General features: G+C 37.0%; 1 protein-coding gene across 7 annotated transcripts in view; it reads left to right on the forward strand.

The window, feature by feature from the left end:
• The window catches only part of LOC131243563 (uncharacterized), a 128,681-nt gene that overhangs the window by 34,440 nt on the left and 71,263 nt on the right, over positions 1-22,978 (forward strand). For 5 of the 7 annotated variants that reach the window (XM_058243018.1, XM_058243013.1, XM_058243015.1 and 2 more), the window contains 5 exons: positions 1,297-1,393; positions 7,848-7,921; positions 11,980-12,097; positions 17,132-17,242; positions 18,922-18,998. In XM_058243018.1, the coding sequence (XP_058099001.1) occupies positions 1,297-1,393; positions 7,848-7,921; positions 11,980-12,097; positions 17,132-17,242; positions 18,922-18,998 (477 nt within the window). The remainder of the gene's footprint in view (positions 1-1,296; positions 1,394-7,847; positions 7,922-11,979; positions 12,098-17,131; positions 17,243-18,921; positions 18,999-22,978) is intronic. The other 2 variants (XM_058243014.1, XM_058243016.1) reach the window with 2 other exon arrangements.

The following is a 22,978-nucleotide window of genomic DNA, read 5'->3' on the forward strand; positions in this document are numbered from 1 at the left end:
GTGAAGAAGACCTAGGCTTGGAAATAAATCCGTGCCACCATTTCCTTCATCTCCCTAACAGATAAAGAAATGAATGCCTCGAGCGATCATAGGTTTGGAACTCATATGCAATATATTCCCCACAATAGTCACCTTTTAAAAAAAGAATCCTCACAATTGTCAAAATGCAAGATTTCGGTTTTTGCATCAAATTGATTGAGAATCATCTTATGAAAAATTTTAAAGAGCGAAAAACTTCATCTTTAGATTTTATAAGATAGATCTAGGTTGCACTAGTGCAATTATCAATAAAGGAGACAATATTTAATTCCAAACAAGAGAAAACTGAGGATGGGCCACACATCTGACTAATCAAGGAAAATATAAAATCAGACTTTTCGTTTAAACTTGGATAAGATGTTCTCCAATGCTTAGCTAGCTTATGTGAATCACATTGAACCACACACAATTCATAAGAGGTAAGCAATGAAGGAAAGAGCAATGTTAAACTGGGAAAATGTATGGTCAGGGGTGGAGCAATGTGGATTGTGTTATGTATTTCAACCACCCTTGATAATCCATTCATGCATATCATGAGAATAAAAATCCAACAAACTATAAAAAAATGCCTTGTACGTGAACATTGGTCCACAAAAAAGATCACTTCACCTTCAATAACGGATCTTCACGATTCATGTTGTAGGAGTTCCGCAATAATCATCTGAACCAAATAGATATAGCTAAGCCCATGAAGAAACCCCACTCGGATTGTACAACATAGAAATTGGAAAGGATTTTTTTTTTCTTGATATTTTAAAATAGCATCATAAGACTCAAAAATCTTCAAAAAGGACCATCTCCTAATATCAAGATCTTTTAGGATTTGTGGTCTTTTAGGATTTGACAGCGGAATGCATACCTTATACAAGTGTTCTTGAAAAGTTTCATACAGGCTTTCAGAACCATGGGAGTTCTTAATGGTTTTTTTTTTTGTCCATAAAATGCAAAGAAACTGTCTTCAAAAGCAGGCTTGTGATTCGTGATTTGTCTGACTTCTAGACTTTTGAGTCTACCCCTTTCAGAGCAAAAGGTTCAGAAATGTAATCTTGAAGGGTAATTTGTACTGAATGGTATGTAGATCATGTTCAACCTAGCTGAGTTTGTGGCCCTCTAGGATGCAAAATAGAAAACCTAATTATATCTCATATATTTGTATTTTCATTGCGTTCATAAATTCAGGAAATTCTGAATATTGGGGCCATAAGGCAATATGAAGATTTTTTGTTTTCTTTAAATTTTATTTTTGGTTATCTGCAGGCTTTGTTTGACAGGTGGAAAGGAGGTTCATAATGCTATCGTGAGCAGTATACAGGACTTGGCAAAAGCATTCTCAACCTATGAAGATGAAGTATTGGTACAGATATAAGTACTTATTTCTTTTCCTTCTGTCAGTCAGTAGATATTTAATTATCAGAAACTAGTTAGATTCTTTCTTGAGTGCTAGTTATATTTTTTCCAAGTACTGATAAGTAGAATATTGGTATCTCATAGTGATTAAAACCCACACCTCAGTGCATATAGCTGTTCCCTGCTCCCAGCACCTATCTCTCAATAAATGTATGATTTGCCTACCTGTTTACAGTCTTTGCAGGCATCAATGATTAATTGCATCAACTCTCCAAATGCTTCCAGTTCCTACTACATTTATCTGACTCTATGAATTGATTTCTGTGACATTGTCCTTAATTTAGGATTACCAAATCTCTCTACCTCAATCATGGGCAATATAACCTTATTAGTTAATGAGTTGGCTTATTAGTTTGTCTAAGGCAATGTGAACATGTTCGACATGAGTAAATACAAGCATTCTCACACGCATAATTTATTCCTGAAGTATCTGCATCTGAATTCTCATGTTTTGGATTTCAACGACAAGATTCGAAAGTCCTTTCCCTTGATTGATATACAAACCGTGTTTCTCCCATTCGGATTTGGAGTACTAGAACATTCTGATTTGATGTAAACTGTATTCAATTATTTATTTATTGTTATATGTTCTATCTGTTATTTGAAGTAGCTTAAATTTTACTACAGAAGAACTGTGGAAAAGCACAAACTCTTTGTGATATTCTGGATATATGTCATTCTTTACATGACTGAGACTTAAGGAACTTATCCCTCTTGGAAAATGGGGGGAACAATCTTTCATGTTGACTAGGTACAAGTCCCTTAGTCGATGCAAGGGGGTTACAATGGAAATTTGATGTTAAGGGTATTTTGGAAGAGTAGTTAGTGAGGTTTCTTCTTGGGCGAGTGGAAATTTCATGGAGACCTGAGAGCAATGCTGATCATCTAAATCATCAAAGATTCATTATTCAGTTGTCCATCAAACTAATCTTGACTCTTTAGAGAGTAGGGAACAGATATTCTAGCCTAGAAACATGTTCCCATGAATGTAGATGGCATCCTATGTTACTCAAGAACAAGTACATGCATCGAGTATGGCCTTATTGGGCACAACCAATCCTCTCAACCCCTAGTTTTAGAATATAAATAATCATCTAGAACAGGAAAAAAAATCTAGGATATGTATCACAACTTGGATAAGTTATTGTCTATGAAGATAATCATTATAAAATGTTTTCTCAAAGTTGAGTTGTAACTTATTTGCAACGATTAACTCTTTGAAGTTTTAAATAACTAGTACGTCTGGAGTTCAAGATGTGAGTCAATCTAGATTTTGGTTTTTAGAGAGGGGGATCCCCCACCCCCCCCTCTCCTTATATGAGCATCCAACTTGGAAGGAAGTGTGTAAGCTGGTTCGAGAGGGTGGGGCGGGTTTAAAGTAGTTGGAGGCCATGAACACCACGGTGCTTGGGAAGTAGATTTGGTGCTTTGGAGTGGAGGAAGGGAGATTGTGGAGAGAGGTGATGGTGGGCAAGTATTGCACGCAAGAGGGTGGGTGGTTTGTGAGAAAGGCTTCCCTTTATGGGGCGTCTGCAATCCGAAAGGTGAGAGCAGGGACAACATATATGGTTAGGTCTGGAATCTCTTTCAGAGTCTGTAGAGGCAATGTTCGAAATATCGGTATCGCGTTACGCATCGTACCCTTGGGATACAGATACATATCGGTTATCGCATGGGATATATCAGTTGTATCGCGTAATGTATCGCTGTTGTTGGAAACATGGGGAAACATTGGGAAATTGGTCAAATTTTTCAACGAAACTTCAGTGATTATTAAAAAAGACATCAATACACACTTATAAATCAAAACATTACAAAAAACAAGTGCACATAATAGGTTTTCTTTGTATGGGGTCCTAATCTATGCGCTGTCTAACTAAATTGATGCAAGTATATTCAAAGTCTATTCATATAATTTATAAATGTAAGAAGACGTGTGGAAACACAAACAATACATTCAAAAGAAGAATCACTAGATCAGGTTACGTACATGTTTGGACACAGATTGCAACTGATTTGTAAGAATTTGGAAATTTTTGATTTTTTTTTTCAATTTTCCGCAACTCGGCCCTTCTCCTCCACATCTTAAAATTGAAGCTCCCAATCCATGGTTTTTCATGCAAAACATGAAAAATCACGGATTTGTAATAATTTGACACCAATTTAACATGATTTATAGAAAAAAGGATCGAAAATTGAAAATGCTCATCGAATTGAACATGTGGGATATATCCCACTACTTGTGGGTTTTGTATTGCACAGGTGGGATACAAGATATATCGTGGGATATATCGGCCGATATCGTCAATATTTAAAACACTGGGTAGAGGCAACCGTATTTGGTTTTGGATCGACCTGTGATGTGGCGAGCAGGCTCTTTAGACCCTTTCCCGAGGATAGCCCTGCTAGTTGATAGATTTGTCTTGGTGGCCGACTATTTTTCCTTAGTTGAGGGAATGATCGTGTGGGCATTGCCTTGCTGTAGGGATTTGTTGGAAGTAGAAATTAATGAAGTGGCTTTGCTCTTGAACCTCCTCAAGAATGTCAGGCCTGAAGTTAGTGATCATATCTATTGGTCTAGGCATCAGACGGGGATCTTTTCGATGAAGTCTCTCTATGAGCTTATTGTCGAGGCCCCTATTCTATCAGGCGTGCCTTCCCCTTTTCTTTTCTGGCATCATGGAGCTCCCCCTAGGGTGGCGGCTTTTGCGTGGCTTCCTAGGCAAGGAAGGATTCTCACTATAGACAATTTGTAGAAAAGATCTATGGTTCTCCCTAATATTTGCCTCATGTGTATGGCTGATGGGGAGTCGATCGACCACTTGTTTATCCATTGTTCCTTTGCCACTAAGTTTGGAACAACTTCTTCAACGGGATGCAAGTGGCTTGGGTTATGGCAAATTCTATTAGTGATTTAATTTGGGCTTGGCATGGCGGTGTAGGTGCTAGTTGTAGGAAAACATCTTGGAGAATGTTCTTTATGGCAATTTTTTGGGTTATTTGGGGACCCTATAATGGGTGATGTTTTAATAACGAGGATGCAGGTCCTGAAGAGGTCATTTGTAAAGTGCGAAGTTTAGGTTTTAGTTGGGCGGCGTGTGTTTAGATCGCTGCGGGCAATCCTCTCTTCTTTTTTTTCGTGGGGGTTGTATTCTTTGTCCGTTTTAGCGGTGTTTCAATAAAATTTCGTTCCCTCTTAAAAAAAAAGAAAAGAAAAGAAAAGAAAAGAAAATAGCATCCAACTTGGGCACTCTAATTCATTAAGGATCCGAGTATCATAAATTGCTCCAGTTACAAATTTATTCAAGAAAGAATTTAAAAACAACCATGTAGAAGCATGAGTTCATTGAGGCAGGAGGACCAAAATTAATAGTGCAGATTTGTCAAGATGGGAGTATGATTTTATTGAGATAGCAGTGCATTGTCATGCTCTTACATTGACTACTTGTCTCACTAATGTGTAGGATAGAGCCCTAGCTAGAAAGAATATGATTTTAGGAATATGCTTGTATGAGTATCCAACTTGGGCACTCCAATTTATTAAGGATACGAGTATTATAAACTACCATGTTTACAAATTAATTTGAGAAAGAAGTTTGAACACTGATATAGAAGCACCGAGTCTATTGGGGCAGGGCCATGAAAGTGAGAGTGCAAATTTGTCAAGATGGGATTATGATTTTGTTGAGATAGGGGTGCACTATTGTGTCTTGCTCTTGCTTGATTTAGTAATGTGTAGGGTGAAGCCCTACATAAACAGAATATGCTTTGAAGGGCCGGTTTGGTTGTTGTTGGGTTACAAAAATAAAAACCATAAATTTTTTCTTATCGAACATGCTATAATGATCACAACAATGTCAAGTTGTTGTTTTGATGCAGGGGGCATGTGATAACCTAACCCTAGATGCATGTATAATCAGGTTAAAGAATATTCAATTAAATACACCAATTAACTAACTGTTTCCAATCAAAGAGATTAGGTAAATCTCAACACAAAGATGAGGTTATTCCGTCAGGATCATGACCCTTAGCATAAGATCATGTAAACAGTAAAAAGGGAGGACCTCAGGATATGAGGATATCCCAGATCTAGCATAAGTCAGTCCACGAGTAAGCTTGGATCTGATTCTACTGACTAACCATCCCTCTTTTCCATTCAAACTAAAAAGGGGTATCCAGAGAGAAACGAAAGGGGAGAAGTATGAGGGGTTTGAGATGAAGAAGGTATAGATCCTTTGTCGTCAAAAGAAAAGGACGAGGATGATTCTTACCTTTTCCTGTACCTCGAAGATCTTAGAAAGAGGGAAATCCAAAATCGGGGTGGAATCCTCAACACCTAAGGGCTAATCTTGAAACCCTAATATCTTGAATAAAGAGGAAGAAAATAGACAAATTCTTATTCATTCAATAATAACGAAAATAGGGTTCCTTACAACGTATATATAAGCTATGGAAAAAGTAAAAGTGCACTAAAGCCCCTGGAAATAAGAAAAATAACAAAAAGATGAAAAATAAAGAAAGTTGCAATAAAGCCCCTGAAACAAGAAAAATAACAAAAAAGTCCAAAATTAAAACACCCATGTGGTAGGGTGTGAAATCCGACCCATGGATCTATGGTCGGGGTGAACACCCGTGTGGTAGGGTGTGAAATCCGACCCATGGATCTATGATCGGGGTGCGGTCATGTCGCTCTTGCACTCGTAGCGTGTCAGAAAGTGGGTCCGATGGACCTGTCGTCCATCCACATCAACACCTCCGCTCTGGCTCCTCTGGTACACTCTAAAGGGCGCACCACTGATGTTCGCATCATGTTTGGTGCCAAAACCAACCGAATATCTTGGTGAAAATGTATTTATGAAAATAAAAAGTTTACCTGTGTAGTGGGGGATTCAACCAATGTTTGAAATATCTGTATCGCGTTACGTATCGCATCCTTGGGATAGAGATACGTATCGGTTATTGCATGGGATATGTTGTTTGTATCAGATAATTTATCACACTTTTGGCGAAACATGGGCTAACATTGGGAAAATGATTGAATTTTTTAATGAAACTTCAGGGATTGTTATAAAAGACCTTAACACACTTTTAAATCAAAACATCTCAAAAAAGAAGTGCATGTAATAGGTTTCATTTGTATAGGGTCCTAAGCTATGCGTTGTCTAACTGAACTAATGCAACTATATTCAAATTGAATGCATAACATTCAGAGTGTATGTGATGATCATTTTATCAAACACTTCTAAATACTTCGAAATTAGTCTCAATTGATAGCTGGTTAAAGGGAAATTTTGGGAAAAAATATATTTTAATATATATATTTTTTAATTTTTAATTAACAATGATTTTTATTTTTTGAAAATTGATAAGGACTTAACAAATCAGTAGATCAACCTTTATACATGCTTGATTTCATGTTTGGAGTGCAACGTTGCAAGCAATTTGAGAGAACTTGGGGAAATTTTGAATTTTCCTCAAATCGGACCACCTACACTCAAATTTCGAAATTAGAATGCATGTGATGATCATTTCATTAAATACTCCTAATACTTCAAAATTAGTCTCAATTGACAGCTAGTTGAAGGAAAATTTCAAAAAAACGTGGAGAACATGAAGAACCAATGGGTATCGAAATCAAAACTATAATTCCATGATTTTCAAGCAAAACATGAAGAACCAATGGATTTGTAACCATTTGACATTGATTTAACATAATTTCAACAAAAAGGGGATTGAAAATTGAAAATGCTCATTGGATCGAACATGTGGGATATATCAGCACTACCTATGCGTTTCGTATCGCACAAGTGGGATACGAGATATATTGTGGATATATTGGCCGATATCGTCGATATTTAAAACATTCGATTCAACTACAAATATACAACAAAGACATCCTACTTGCAAATGCTGTCAACAGTTCTCTCCCATGATGTATATTTGTAACGAGTATCAAACTAGCCTAAGAGTGTACCTGTCTTGTAGAAGGTTTCAAATTTTGGCGTTGATGCCTGGTGACCAAGCCCGCATTAAGTAGCTGAGATGTAGAACATATGTCAGACATGTGTATTGTCTCTTAATCTTTTTTGCTTTCATTTCCATTAGGAGCCAATGAGGTCGAATTCTTTGTAGAGAAGGATGTCTTAAGACTTCATTGTTGATTGGCTCTAAACTCCCTACTTTTGCAGATCTTTTTTCCCCCTTTCTGCTGTATGCATGCATGCTTCACTCTTTTTCTTAAGGAGTTAATTTTATTGATAGAAAGGAATACCTACTTGTATTACAAGCCTTTGTTCCTTATGAACACATTTCTTGGAGGTATTTTACATAAAAGATAATAATTTAAATAATTGTATTGAAAAAGATAATTGTGATTAACTTACATTTTGGCATACATTTAGGTAAAGCGGGAAGAATTGCTCCAGTATGCACAGGGTGCTATTACAGGGTTAAAATTAAGTGCCGATGTTTCAAGGTGGTTAAATTTACTCTATATCTGACGTTGTTTTATATTATCATCATTCTTGAAATGTGTGGCATTTTGTATCTTTAGTTACCAATATTTGTCATTCGATTAACAACATGGTCAGTGTTTGTTCTTTTATGTCTGCTATGCTAATAAAAATTTCTCGGATGTGTTGGGCGGCTTCATTTAATTTGACATAAAATTTGTTAGTTTATGGTTGATGATGTTCTAACAACGTTGTCCATGAGAAGGGTTTTTGGTCAATACATGATTTGTATTTTTGTTTTCTTTTTCTTTTTCATTGTTGTGTCCAAGTGTTATTTCTCTTGCTCCATTTAATTTTCTAACTCAGACAAGATGCATTGTTTGATTGTTGTGTTGTCGATTAGAGATGTCTGTGTGTGCATGCGTCTCTCTCTCTCTGTCCTTCCCTCCCTCCATCCCTCCCTCCCTCAAGCCCAAAAATCAACCTGATACATAACTTAAGTGGGCCACAGGGTCATGCCCATCGTCGTCGTTTGTGTGGGGCCCACCAAGTTTTCTTATATGCCACCTGACACATCTGTGCACCCAATGTGGATGAAGGTACAACCCAAAAATTAGGTTGTTCCAAAACTCAGGTGGCCACACCACATGATGTGGTGGTTTTATAATTGATTATACATTGGTCATGGTGGTGTGCCTCACTTGAGTTTTGGATCTGGCTAATTTTTGGGGCATCCACTTTTGTGGACAAAGTGTGTTCGATGCAGAGCTTGGATGTCTGATAAACATCTAGGTGGGCCCCATGGCAGGTCGATTGTATTGACAATTGAAACTATTTGGATCATTTTCCTATATACATACATAACACATAGATATATTGAGCAATGGCATAACCAAAATTTGTTTTTATGAAGATAGGAATCAAGTCATGAAATTTTTGATCTTTGAGCTATAATTTGTTCAGTATGAGTAAAATTTTTGTTTCAATGAAGACAAGAATCAATAATAAAATTTTAGAACTTTGAGCGCTAAATGTTTTTAGTATGAGTCCAAGTAATAAGCTTACACGATTTCGGTGTTGTTGGAATTAGGCCATGCTATCTAAGTCCATGTCCGATTGTTTTTTCATTTTAATCATGTCATCCTAAATATTAGAAAATGATAGATTCATATTATTATACTAGAAAAGGTCTCATCATTTCATGTGACACACTGATGAGGACATCAGAGCACCATTCATGGTCTACCAGAGGAGGAGATCATCACCCGTTTCCCTCTGGATGGATGGCCACTACATGGGCCCGAGTGGGCCGAGTGGACCGTCTTGAAGACCCTACATGCATTTGATGTATCTTTGATGACCCTATACTAGGAACATGCATGTGGGTTGCATTCTTGAGGAGTCTGGACTGTTGGATTGCGTGCACGCATCGATCAGACCATTGGATCGCGCATGATGGGCCCTTGGACCACTCTTGATCGTGGACCACCCCATTGGCCACGAATAGTTTAGGATAGTTTAGATTTATTTGTTTTGATTAGTTTTTGTCATTTATTTTATTATTTTTGGACTATTTTATGTTTTACTTGAGATATATATATATATATATATATATATATATATATATATATATATATATATGTATGTATGAGAAAGGTACTATGCGCTCGACCTCACAAAGCTTTTATTTTGAAAAAAAGAACTTTGTTTTCTTTTGTTCATGTGATTTCAAAAAATACTCCATGTGATTTGGAGCTTGGGTGTGGTGTGATTCCATTCCCCATTAAACGAAGGTGCGAGGCTTCTCATCTATCATATTCCTTCTCTTCCTTTCTATCAAAAATATGTATTTTCTCAATGCTTCATCTTTCTTCTTCCCATTCCATTCAAATAATCTTTTTCTTCAACTTTTCATCGTCCAACTTCAACCCCAACTGAACCCAACTATTAAGGACCCCAAAACCCTAGCCAAAGACCCACACGTGTGACTGTACGACCACACGTGCGAGCCCCTAGGTTGACTGTACGGACAACCCTTCAATCCCTTAATTTCCCCTTGCTTCCCCCACAAAAACCCCTTGATTCCCCATCCCTAACCCTAACTTAAACCCTAGATCCCCAATTTCCTATTTTTTCCAATTTTTAAAAACCCTAATTCCAAAATCCCCAAACCCTAGAATCCCAATTTCCCTAATTAACCTAAAACCCAAAACCTCCAATCACTTAAATACCTAATTCCCCTCAAGTAATACTCATGCCTCAAAATCCCCTAGACAATTAAACCGTCTAAACCCTAATTTTACCTTTTCCCCCAAATTCCTTAAACCCCAGGTTAACCTACATTCTAATCGAGCAAACCCTAGGTAGTAATAGTCATTCCCTTTTGAAATAGACTTATTCCTATGCTAATTGGGTGTTTTTACATCCATTAGATCCTAATTTCTAGTATTCAATGATCATGCATGGCGTAGTTTCTTGATTGTGGCCTAGACTATTCATGGTTTCATATTGGATTCTTGAGATATCTGATGATTTTGACGTGATTTGTGATTTTGATTATTTTATTTAATTTGCTGATTGATCTCACCTCACCATTTAGTCACATGCATGCGTCTTGCATCACGCACACCTTTTGTTGTCCATCCTTCTAGAAAGATCAGTCTAATCTAAAGATCCTAACCATCTGATCAATGGATGGTCCATATTTATTATATCGGAAAAAAGGTTGATTAGTGATCTAGACCATCCGTCATGAGTCCACCTTTAGTATTAGAAGAGGAGAGGAGAGGGGACAACTATGCTAGAGCTTTTGTGTTGGTGGGGTTTTTTTTGACAACTATCTGATCAATGGATGGTCCGTCATGGTTTTGTAAGTTTTTCTAGTTCCCCAGGAAATTCAGGTATTCTACCAAGGACGACAATGCGAGCTATCTCAAGGTTTGCAGGCTTTTTCATAGGGGATTCGATCTGCTGTTGGTCCTGGTGATTTGTGTGAAATTCTGTCTCTTAGTTGCAGGATCCTTCTAACTGGGTGCCTCTCCTGCTTTGAATCACTCTTCATCTGTCTCTTAGTTGCAGGATCCTTCTAGCTGGGTGCCTCTCCTGCTTTGAATCACTCTTCAGTCTCCCACTCCCATTTCCTAACTAATTTATACTTGTTTACATGTTGAAACGGACGCTTCCTTGCTCCCTTCACTTGAATCTATTACTACTTAAGCTTCATGCTTCGTGCAACATATTCTGGCTTGCCAACATCCTTTTGGCTGAATCTTTTCCACCGCCTTCTCTCTCGGTCTGCAAAGAAGCTAAGTGATTGATGAAATCATTCAGAGATCCAGTTTTGAATTTGTTGTTTATTGTTTTTACTTTGTATCTCTGATTTTGTTGTCCTTCTTTCTCGAAAGTATTGAGGCTATTGACATTGGTGAGGTCATAAAATATGATTGGAACATTTTCTTTATTGTAAATTGGGCATGGTCTAACTGGAATACCTGCAACACAATCGACTATGCATCCAAAGTTTATGAATAACTCCGCAAGTATTGGCAATTTTGTTAATTCTAATGATTTACCTCGAAACCTTTATTTGGCACACTAATGTATTTTTTCTCTGGATTTGTGGCTAGACTATTACCATGATATGCGAGTTCATATGCTCCAAGTTCATGAACATCTCCATTGCTGTATATTTATTTTGTGAAAATTTCGTGCTTTACCTTTAAAGCTTCATTACATGACCTGAACATCTATTAGTTGTGGCCTTGTGGGTAACTTTTCTTGCAATAGCATTCTGTAGCCTGGTTGTGTCACAGTAAGTGATTCTTTTTATTTTGGAGAAAATGCTGACAGGTTTCTAATGCTTCTCGACATGGATTCATGGAAGCATTTATGTTGAATTTGATGTCATATGCTGTTTTTTTTTTAATTTAAATTTTAATCGTAAAATTTTCTACATCTTTTGTTAGGCTTACATAGGGTGACTGACAAGCAATTTACTCTCCATGCAATAACCAAACTAAGACCATTTCTATTGATTGCTTCTTGTACTTGTTCATTTTCGTGATCTGGTTTATGATCACAGAATAGACGCTGAAGCCTCAGCTTTGCAGCAAAAACTTAATGAGATGAAAGTATCACGAATGTCTTCTAGTGAAAGCGAAGATAAAAAGTATGAGAAAACAACTCTTGCAGTACTAGAGGTGAGATTGGTATTTATATTTGCATGATGGTTTTGTGTCACTGTGGACTGCTTTTTGTAATGGTGATTTGACATATAGCCCCCTCCATTTTCGCTACATTCCAAATACCCCCTCACTTTTTAGTATTTCTAAATGAGCTTTGCTAAGGCCACGTGTAGAAGTCAGTTAATGCACATGTTATGCCAATGTGGAAGACATGTGCAATATCCAAGCCATCCATCAAAAGGGTACCACTATGTAGATTCCCTATACCAAGAATAAGTTCGGGTCTGTCCGCTAGTCAAGTGGGCCACAAGTAACTGAACAAATGTATGGTTGTGAAGTAGTTGTCTGAAGTTTTCTTACCCATCCACTTATTTCTAATATCATGGGGCACCTGCTGAGTGGGCTGGCTTATCTTTGGACAGTAACATCTACAAGGTTAAGTCCTTGTGATGGGCAAAGTTGTCAAAATCGTTATTGTATCGCAAATCATAATAGGGGTTGAATAGTATTGAATTGCAAATCATATCATAAATTGTAAGATTTTTTTCTTTTAATGATTTCTTAAAAATATAAATATATCAGAAAAATTTAACAACTATAACACTATCATGACATGGTATTACTTTAAAATTAAATGATTCTAATCTTTTTTTTTTTTCCTTCTGTCTAAGAAAATTTCCTAAAAAAATACAAGGAACCTTTAATAATTTAAGTTCTTGTTACCTTTCTTGAATGTAGAATCGCATTGGAAGAGCGGCATTTGATTCCGTAGAACAACAAAAAAGATATTTTGATTTCTAACATCGTTCCACAATTCATATAAGTCAACATGATCGTAACCATCCATAAAAACATTCTAGGTAAGTCATACATCAATTTGGTGTTTCGACCAATTAAGAAGTAAGAAATCATAAAAAAAGCTCTACAATTTAACATTGAAGAAAATATATATCATTTAATCTCTTATAAAGAACAAAATAAAATAGTTTACTTTTTCTAAACAATTGTTTTATTTTTTTATTTTTTCCTTTTTCTTTTTGAAAGGTTTTTTTTAAATGATTCTTAAAGCCCCCAGATGAAGCTTAAAATAGAAGAAAACAAGTATAGTTTGACTTGTAATTCGGGATTTGAATCGTAAATCATGGGATTTGAATCATAAATCGTACGATTCATATAAAAGGGATTCAAATAGTTTTGCTAAAGATTCGACTCAAATTGTAAATCGTAGGATTTTGACAACACTGGTGATGGGCAGCTTGGATATTTCACTTGCTGCCATGCTGGCATATGTGGCAGTGTGTGCACTAGCAAACTTGTAGACACATGTGGGCTTTGCAAAGCTCTTCCAAAATAATGTCTTCATTTTTTGCACATAGTCAAAACGGTCCCTGAAGTTGAGATCCGACACGACTTCGTGCTGGACATTTTTTTTTCCTTTAAAGGTTTAATCATGAAAGATGATGTCTTTGCTTATACATTGTAAATTTAAAAAAAAAAATGTATTTGCCCTTGTGCATTATAAATGAAAGAAGGAAAAGGCACTCATTTGGTGGGGACCACTGTGGACATGCCTGGCCTAAAAGATGGTTAATTTTTTTTTGAACCATCTTATTTGTCATACAAGTGCGGGCCATCTGATGAGTGGATAAGCCTGACTTTTGGGCCATTGCACGTCCATGGTGCCCCCCCACCTAATGAGTGGCTTCGACCTCACATACATGTGCTGTGAATTGCCCCTTCAATTCCTGATCTGAATCAAAGGATTGGGGATATGTTGTTATGCAATGATAAAAATGTCATTTAAAAAAATAAGACATATTCCGTCTAAGCAAAATAGTGGGTGGGTGTTTTTGTCTGATGGTAGAAAAGGGAGCTGAATATTTAAGAATGCTGAACAAGTAGGTGGAATTGAGCGCCCTTGGTGTACTTAAACATCATGGGAAACATCAGGAAATATCACATATATGATATATCATGTATTGTATTATGTATGAGGAACCATTGGGGAACTTTAGGAAATGGTGGTATTTTTTAGTGAAACTTCGGGAGATGTTAAGAAACACATGATGGCACATTTAGAACTGAGAATGTTACAGAAAACCATGCATAATATTTTTCGATTGTTTCGGGGACAACTTTGCGTGGTTGGGTATGCCTAATGCAATTATATCCAAAATGAGTTCATATCATTCAAATTTCATACAATACAAGCAACAAAATGCAAAAAATACAACAAAAAAAAGAAAAAAAAAAAAAACTTTTCATATCCACATGGAGTTACGGGTTCAATCTCCACTGTGGTGGCCATGATACTGTTGCTCCACATATTGCAGTATTGTGCCAGCTCATGAGCTGATGATACCAAACAGTGTACTCTCTAACATATTTATAAAACTCATCCTCAGCAAAAGCGCACTGCTTTGCCCATCGGTGGATACTGAGGAGTCACCATAACTATCATCGTCACTGCCAATGGCACTGATTGCAGCTGGACAAATGACTATGAATGGGTGTCATAGCCACTGTTGCCGCCCATCCCATAACCATACAAGCCATATCTGAAAGGCAACATGGAAGTGGAACTCCCCTACCTATCACTGATGTCTATGGAACAGATGTTCTGTACAATAGACTCATCATTGTGTGTTAGATGTTTCCCACGATACAATAAATGCAGACTTAGCTTAGAAGTCCATGCGGCATGTGGGGCACGGGCACCATGGTCTAACTCCTGGTTGGCTCATCCACCTCTACTCCATCCTCATGGCTTCCCACTGGGCGCCCTAACTCCTCCCTAATCTCCCTTTCACACCCAACACGTTCATCTTTAATCTTCACTCATTTTCTCAATACTTCATTTGTGCTTTCACCTCCCTTGGTACTTTTGGGCAATTGACAACAGTTCGATGCCCTCCTGATATGTGTTCCTTCAAGCGGGTCACCCCTCCACTCTTTGATTTGTGCATAATAATTGCACCAGGATCTGAATTGATTATCGATTTGGGAAAAGGGGTCTTGTGCTGCCATCCAATATTAAGCTCTCTTTTCCTCCTGACATTTTCTACTTGCAAAATAACATTAAGCAAGCCACCATGTTAACATATTCAATGTACTATACATATCCATAAATATTAAGGGTAATTAACTGGCAATCATATTGGAAATTTTGGGAGAAAATTATTTTTTAATTAATAATTAATTACTTTTCCAATAAATCCCCAAGCTACCATATATCTGTAGATCAGCCTCTAACATGTTCAATTTCAACTTTCCATTGTCCAATTGGAATTTAAATGGGTGAAATTGGATTTTTTTTTTTTGGATTTCACCAGTTCAACCCATTTCCGTGAAATCCCAAAATTAGAGTGCATTTGAGTTTATTTTCATTGAACAGTACTAAGCACTCTCAAATGGGGGCCAATGCACCACTGATTTAAGTGGATTTTCTTAAAAAAATTTACAGTTTAATTAAAAATTATTATTATTTAATAAAAAATCCCCAAACCATAATGAATATGTAGATCAAGTGACCAACATGTTTGATTTCATGTTTGTAACTCAAATTGCAACCGATTTGGGAAAATTAAAACTTCCCAATTTCCCCCAAATCAGTCCATTCCCCCCAAGTCCCCAAATTAGCATATTTGATGATATTTTCATCAAACACTCTTAAATACTCTAAAATTGGGTGTATTCATTGTCGATTGAAGTGGATTTCTGAATAAAAATATTTATTATTATTTTTAGCATTAAATTTAAAATTATTTTTTCCTGAAAAATTACCAAAGCACCATGAATTGGCCCACTTTCCCCAATCAAAGCTTCAAATCCACGAGTTGTATGAAATCCACATGTTTGAATGCTCAAATCGCAACTGATTTGGGAAAAAATGGGGAAATTTAGAAATTTCCCCAATTTCCCCCAAATCGGCCCATTTTCCCCAATCAAAGCTTCAAATCCATGAGTTGTATGAAAAACATGCAAAATAATGGATTTCAAACCTTTTCCCACTGATTACACATGATTTACATGAAATAAAATGGATCAATAACAAAAAAATCTCACCATTTCGAAAACAGCCCCAAACGAAGTACATTCTTGATTGCATCTCCAAAAATATGTTTTTCTTGGATGGTATTGCTAAGGAGTGGTTGAAATTCACAGTGGAAGGATGTAGTAGTGGAGAAGAATAAAAAGAAATGGATTTTTTTGGGTTTTCACCCCAAATTTTTGGGGTTTCGTTGTCGGTATCACATGTTGTCATTCGATATCGTGCAATACCATGTAATTTATATCAACTGACACGTGTGATATATTGCATGTTATTGCGATATTGCTGATTATTTGCGATAACATGTGATATTATTGTTGATATGAAGAATTTCGAGAACTACATGGTTATTTCGTATCGGTCAAATGTGTTAACGATAATATCGGTTGATATTATCAATATGTTCCTTGAAGGAATGGTATCCTGAGAGAGCACCAAAGCATTTATGCACATATACCCTTATTTAAATACATATAAAATCCCAAACACTGAGATGCACATACGCGTGCACTCTACTCTCCTATACTTTTAATAAATTCTCTTGCTAAGATGCAAGTGTTTCTTACCCTTCAAAAAATGAAGAAAGAAAACAAGAAGATTCAGGTGTGACCTTCAAGGATTTTTAGTAAAATTGGGGTTAAGATATTTCTGTACAAGTGTAGTAAAGAGATGGTAGCCGCGTTGCAATGTCTTGCAGAAGTATAAAATTTAGAATTCTACAATTTTTCTTCACTATAATGTAAGTGTTTCATTCATCATTCATGCCATATTAAAAGGTAAGTCTATTGTATGCTTCCAATGCATCCTTCTGCGGGTGCAGGAATTGCATTCTGATGTTTCAAGATCCACGCAGCTTTTACTTCTATTGATACTCTGTCCATTTATCATGTCCATGTCTGATGGAGTTTATTTTCATCTATGTATTGTGACTGTATTATCTTGTTTCTTGGGTTGACATTGAGATTATTTTCGCCTTTTAAGACTGTTTGAAATTTTAGGACCTAAAGGAAGCACTCGCAGAAGTTCGACTATGTTCCAGATTGGAAGTACTCATACTAAAGAAGAAATACCTAAACCACGGAGACTCACCTGAGATCCATTCTGAAAAGGCATGCTGTGCTCTTTTTTCTATTCTGTAGATAGATTTTGGAGACGTGCACTTTGTCAGCAATTCATGGATGTATTTGTTCCTTGTCCTCTATATTACCCAAGCACTTCAATATTAGTGCTGGAGCTGTACCCAGTCCCACTAGATTTGTGCTGGTTTTACATTGAGTTCTTCTGACAGATGCACTAATCCTTTAGTTTGGCACTTTGGGTGCATATATATGTCCTTTTTTAACTGCTGTGGTCCATGTGAAAGTTATTTGAGTATGAAAGTTTGTTTATTGAGCTTTTTATATCTCCATTTTTCACTTTATTTGTGGATCATAATTTGGGTGAAATTTCTGTACAGAGAAAACTACATCCTTCGCTGATATTATAGCAGTTCCTAATATAAATCCTTTTTTTCTTTTGTTTTTATATTCACTGAAAGTTTATTTGGGAAAAAAAAAAACAACAACTGTAACCAACAATAAGGATGTCCCAACATCCCAATTTTGAGATTTTAGCAATTAACACCTCAATTAACAATGAGCAAGCTGCCTTCGATGGGTATGGGGAAGTTAGACTGAAGGTAACTCCCAAAAAGACATACTTCTCCTGGAAGGTAGCAAAGAAGCATCTAGGAGTCTAGCATGGTTGGGCCTTAGTTGAATAGAGTGTGAGCATGGGTGGGAGTATGGAACCTGCTCTTGTCAATATGTCAGAAGTGTGAATGGATTGTAAGCAGGAGCAGGCATAGCTAGAAGTTTCTGTAACCAAGGAGCAGCTAGAAGATTCTTGTAAGTAAGGACTGCATTCTTTTACAAGCCGATGAATTGCCAATATTCTTTTTCAACCCAGAGCAAGGATATAGGTGATTGTGAAGAAACTTGGCCCCAAAAATCTCGGCATCAATCGCATGAGAATCTCTCGCTGTGCTCACAAATGCCAAAATGACCTAGCCAAGATAATTCGAAACGTAACTAGGGAGGATTAACTGTGCTTCATCGTCATATAAAATAATAGGTTATTAGTAATATGCACATGAGGGGATATCATGTGTATGCCAATAGCGGAAAGTACACATAAGCCTTGACATAAATTAGCAACTCAACTAAAGTAATGGTGTGGTAGTGGTACAACCTCTACAATGGAGAATAATTGTTCAGGTTGAAAACTCAGGCCCAGACTCAGAGCATATGCCTCCAGGACCAGCCCAGGTCCAACCTAATGCGGGCTGGGCCAAAGACATGTCAGGGCCATGCCAGCCCTTGTCCACTTGCACCCTTACTTATAGGCACCCATTAGTGAAGAATGTCGAGGTTATGCTTGCTTGACTGAATCGTCCTTACACTGATTAAATGCACAGTTGACCAAATCTACTGTTGTGCAATGATATCTGTAGGATCCATTGTTTTCAAATGTTATTAGTGATGAAGCCTTTTCATTGGGTAACTTCTATTGTGGTGCATGATTTGTTTGGGCCTCTTTCATTCTTCTCATAATTTCATATCATGACAGGATACTTCTATAATACATGGACAGAAGTGTTTCAATTAGCATAAGGTTTCAAAATGATAGGAAATACTTCTTAATACATGGACAGAAGAGTTTCAGTTACCTAAAGTTTCAACTACATGCTCATGCTTCTGCAAGAGTTCAGGAAATGTCTAGCTAATATGACCTATTTGATACTATGCAGATTGATAAGTTGAAGATCTTAGCAGAATCTCTTGCTAGCTCCACCTTGAAGGCAGAAAAGCGGATTTCAGATCACAGGTCCGATAAGGAAAATTTGAGCTTATTATTCTCAACGTTTCTTATATTTTGGCCTACTTTCTGGTTGCCTTTGGGAAATCTGATGTGTATCAAACAGGAAAACATTTCTAAGCTAATAAGAGACCGATCGGTTGCTGCATATAAAAAAATCATTAGTTTTATGATTATTGAGGACGCTGTAATTAATAGATTTCTTATTGCAAATCATCTTAAGATTTGCGAAAAATTTCCTTTTGCATTGGTATTGTCTCAACCAACTTTTTAAACCTGGATTTGGCCTCAACATATTTGTGTGGACGGTTCGTCCAAACAAGTCCAACTGACAGTCTGATCTGTAACAATATAAGGAAAATGTTAGGATTTAAGTAACTTAGCATATGTTGCACGGTTGGTGGAGCTTTCCGTTGTATAAATTTGGTAATGCGTTCAAAACCCACCTCATTTTAAATTAGGCACAGGCAGTTGAACCACCTGGTCCAACTAGGCTAAGTACCTGACCCAGACATTCAGACCAGGTGAAAGACTGTTTAAACAGTTCCTTGCCCAAAACAGGGTTTTCATTTCCTGACCCTTTATGGCAGTCAATTCTGGTTCAAACCGGTCCAACCGTCCAGCCTGTGACGAGTTTTAAGACACTAGTCTAAACGTTAAGATTTGTTCAATGTGGCTGCCTCCAAACAACATAATGAGGTGACAGGATCTAACCTTTTACATAATAGTGTGCTGTCAAATTTTCAGACTGAAAATGCTGTTTCTTTTTATAGGTTTTTTCCTTTTATCTTAACATGACTTTTCTTTGAAAGATACATGAAATTTATTTGAAGGGAATATGCTACCTTTTACTCAAAATGAGAAGTTGCCGAGCCTAATAAAGAGATTAAAGAGTGTACTCTGCTTCTTTAAAACCCAAACTCCTGCGAACTACACACTAGGTGAAACGACAATTTGCCAACCGGGAATCGGTTTGAGACTCGGTAAGTTCCGGGTCAACTCGCGACTCGGTGGGTCAACCAGGCAATTATTCATTATTTTTATAATAAATAAATGAAGAAAAACAGAAAGTATATGAAATAATAAAATAGCTGAAAGGCAGAAAGAAAAAAAAAGAAAAAAAGGTATGTACAGCGTTATAGTATATATGGGACTGGCCGTGGGCCCTTGGTTTGTGCTGTGGGTTTTTATGCCTGTTATTTACATTTTTAGGCTTCTTCTGTTTCTACTTTCACCCTTTTCCTTAAGGGTATTTTATGAAATTTGGTTATTTAATCCTTACAAATATAATAGGGTCGGACATCCAATCCCTAGTAGTCTTTCTCTTCTTCCAAAGCTCTTCTACTTTTCATGGTATCAAAGTACCTGGATAGTTCCTAGGCTTTTTTTATATATTTATTTTTCTTCCTCTTCTTTTCCTCGTTTCTTCCTCTCTTGATCTTTCTTCCTCTTTTCCTCTCTTCTTCTTCTTTTTCTTATTTTATTCATATTTAATCTCGGTTTGAGAGTTGTGGGTGTTTTTACTCACTGATCTGATTTGATTTGAGAGGGGGAGACTTGTGGCTGAAGCTTTCTTTTGAGATCTGAGACTTGTGGCTGGAGATTTTTTTAATGTCAAGATTTGCAGTGAAGTTTTAGAGGCTTATTTTATGACTTGTGGCTGAAGTTTTCTTTGAGGTTTGCGATTTGCTGTGAAGTTTTTTAGAAGACTTGATACCTGCAGCTGTTTTTTTGTTTGTTTTGGGAGATCTGATTGAAGACTTTGCTGAACAATCTTCTTTGGTTAAGGTTCTGAATTTTTACCTCCAGTTTTGTTAGAAACTGGTTTGCAGTGGTTGTCTTTTGTTGGAAGTTTGTGTTTGCCACTTTTTTGTGCAGTCTTTTCTCCAGATTTGATGAAATATGTTCGTAGTGATAAGGGTTTGATGTTGATTGTTGATTGGACGGATTTCCATGTCCAGATTTACTGAAATTTGTGTACGAGAACTCTTTAACTTTCAGACATGTTAATCTAGCTGTAATATCTTCCCTCTCTATTCTTGGGTATTTGTGAATAGTGATTTGACTATTTTTCCTGACCTTTGTTTTGATCCATATTGTTTGGATTACATATGGCTTCTTTGTCAAGGTCTGAGATAGTTGATTCAATCAATTCTAAGATGGAAAGATTGATTGTTTGTTTAGAAATTCATGGGTTGCAGATTACAACCCATAAACTTGAGTCTAGTAATTATCTTCAATGGTTGAAAGCACTTGAGATGTTTATTAGAGGAAAACAACAGTTAGGTTATATAAATGGTAATATACAAGAACCTATTGTGCTAGATCCTTCTTATGGAGATTGCAAATCAAATTACTTGCTTGTCATGTCCTGGCTTATGTATTCTATGAAGCTAGAAGTTAGTGAAGACCTTTTCTTATCATCTATTGCTTGTGAGATTTGGTTGACTGCTCATGATTTGTATGTTGATCAGAATAATATGGGTCATAGTTACAATATTTACTAGGAGATTGGGACTTTGAGACAGAGGGAGTATTTAGTTTCTGATTATTATGTTAAGATGTGTCGTTTGTGGCAGGAGTTATCTTTTTTGGATGATCTCCAATTTTCTTGTATCACTGATGCAGTGACTTATAAACAAAGTATTGAGAAAAAAGAGGACATTCGAGTTACTAGCAAGTCTTATTAGTTATTTCTAATTTTGAACCTGTACGGGCTCAAATTCTTGGTTCACCTACTCCACCTTCCATAGTATGCTTTGCTCTTAAAAGATGAGAGGCACCGTGCAACTATGGGATTAGTTGTGGTTGAGAAATCTACTCCTTGTGACCGGGTTTAGAATTTTTGATAATACTATTAATGGAAGGGGTAGAGCTATTGGACGAGGAGGTCTAGATGCAGGCCATGGGCTTGGTGGTGATGCAAACTGTTTATTTACTCCTTGTGGTCGAGGAGTTTTTGAAACCACCTCAAGTTTTTTATGCTAATTCAACGACTACAGATGATAAAGACTTTCCGAGTAATTTTGGTGTAGTGGCTTCATTGATAAAGTCACCTGAATAGTTGGGGATGTGATCCGTCTCTCCAAAAGTGAGTATGATGCTTTACTCAAGGATGCCACTCAGAATAAGGACTCTTCATCTACATTTTTAGCTAAAAAAGCAAAGAGCTTCACCATTTTTCACATTGCCTCTTAGTCCAACCTTTGGATAATTGATTCGGGGCTATTGGTCATATGACGGATGCATCTGTTTCTTTTTCTTCGTTTACCTCAGATCCTCAGATCCTTGTTTAGGTCGTGTGAAGTTAGCAAGTGGTACCTTGCACCTATTAAGGGGAAGGGTACTGATTTGGTTTCACCAGTGTTCTCCTTGTCTTCTGTCTTATTAGTCCCCAATACAAGGTGTTCCATAATGTTAACGGTGGCCGTAACGGCCACCACCGTTACCTTTACGATACAGGGCATAACGGCTGTTACGGCCCTGTAACAGCCGTCATGGTCTCTCTTTTTTATTTTTTTATTTATTGAAAAAACCCCCGAAAAACCTATATTTGCCCCGTAATGTTGATTAAAAAGTATGAAAAACCTCTATATGCCCTGTAATAGACCATTACGGGGCTATTATGGCCTTTATAGCGAATGTAACGTGCTGTTAACGCCAACTACATGTCATTTTTTTTCCATAACAGCTGTTACGGCCGTTACGACCCCGTAACGTGTAACAGTTTCCACCGTTACCTTTACGGAACGGCCTTTACGGCACACCAAGCCCTAATATTACTTTCTAATCTACCGTCCGTGAGTTAGATTACGAGGGATCTAAATTGTAGTGTGACATTTTTTCTTGATCATTGTGTCTTCCAGGATCTAATGACGAAGAAGCTGCTTGGTGGTGGACTTGAGAAGAATGGGTTATGCATTCTTTATTTGAATTCTTCAAGTCAGTTTAGTGAGCGTCTTAAGGGAAAAAGGAGGATCTTTATCTTT

Source organism: Magnolia sinica, chromosome 4, assembly GCF_029962835.1.
Source record: "Magnolia sinica isolate HGM2019 chromosome 4, MsV1, whole genome shotgun sequence".
NCBI classification, from domain to species: domain Eukaryota; kingdom Viridiplantae; phylum Streptophyta; class Magnoliopsida; order Magnoliales; family Magnoliaceae; genus Magnolia; species Magnolia sinica.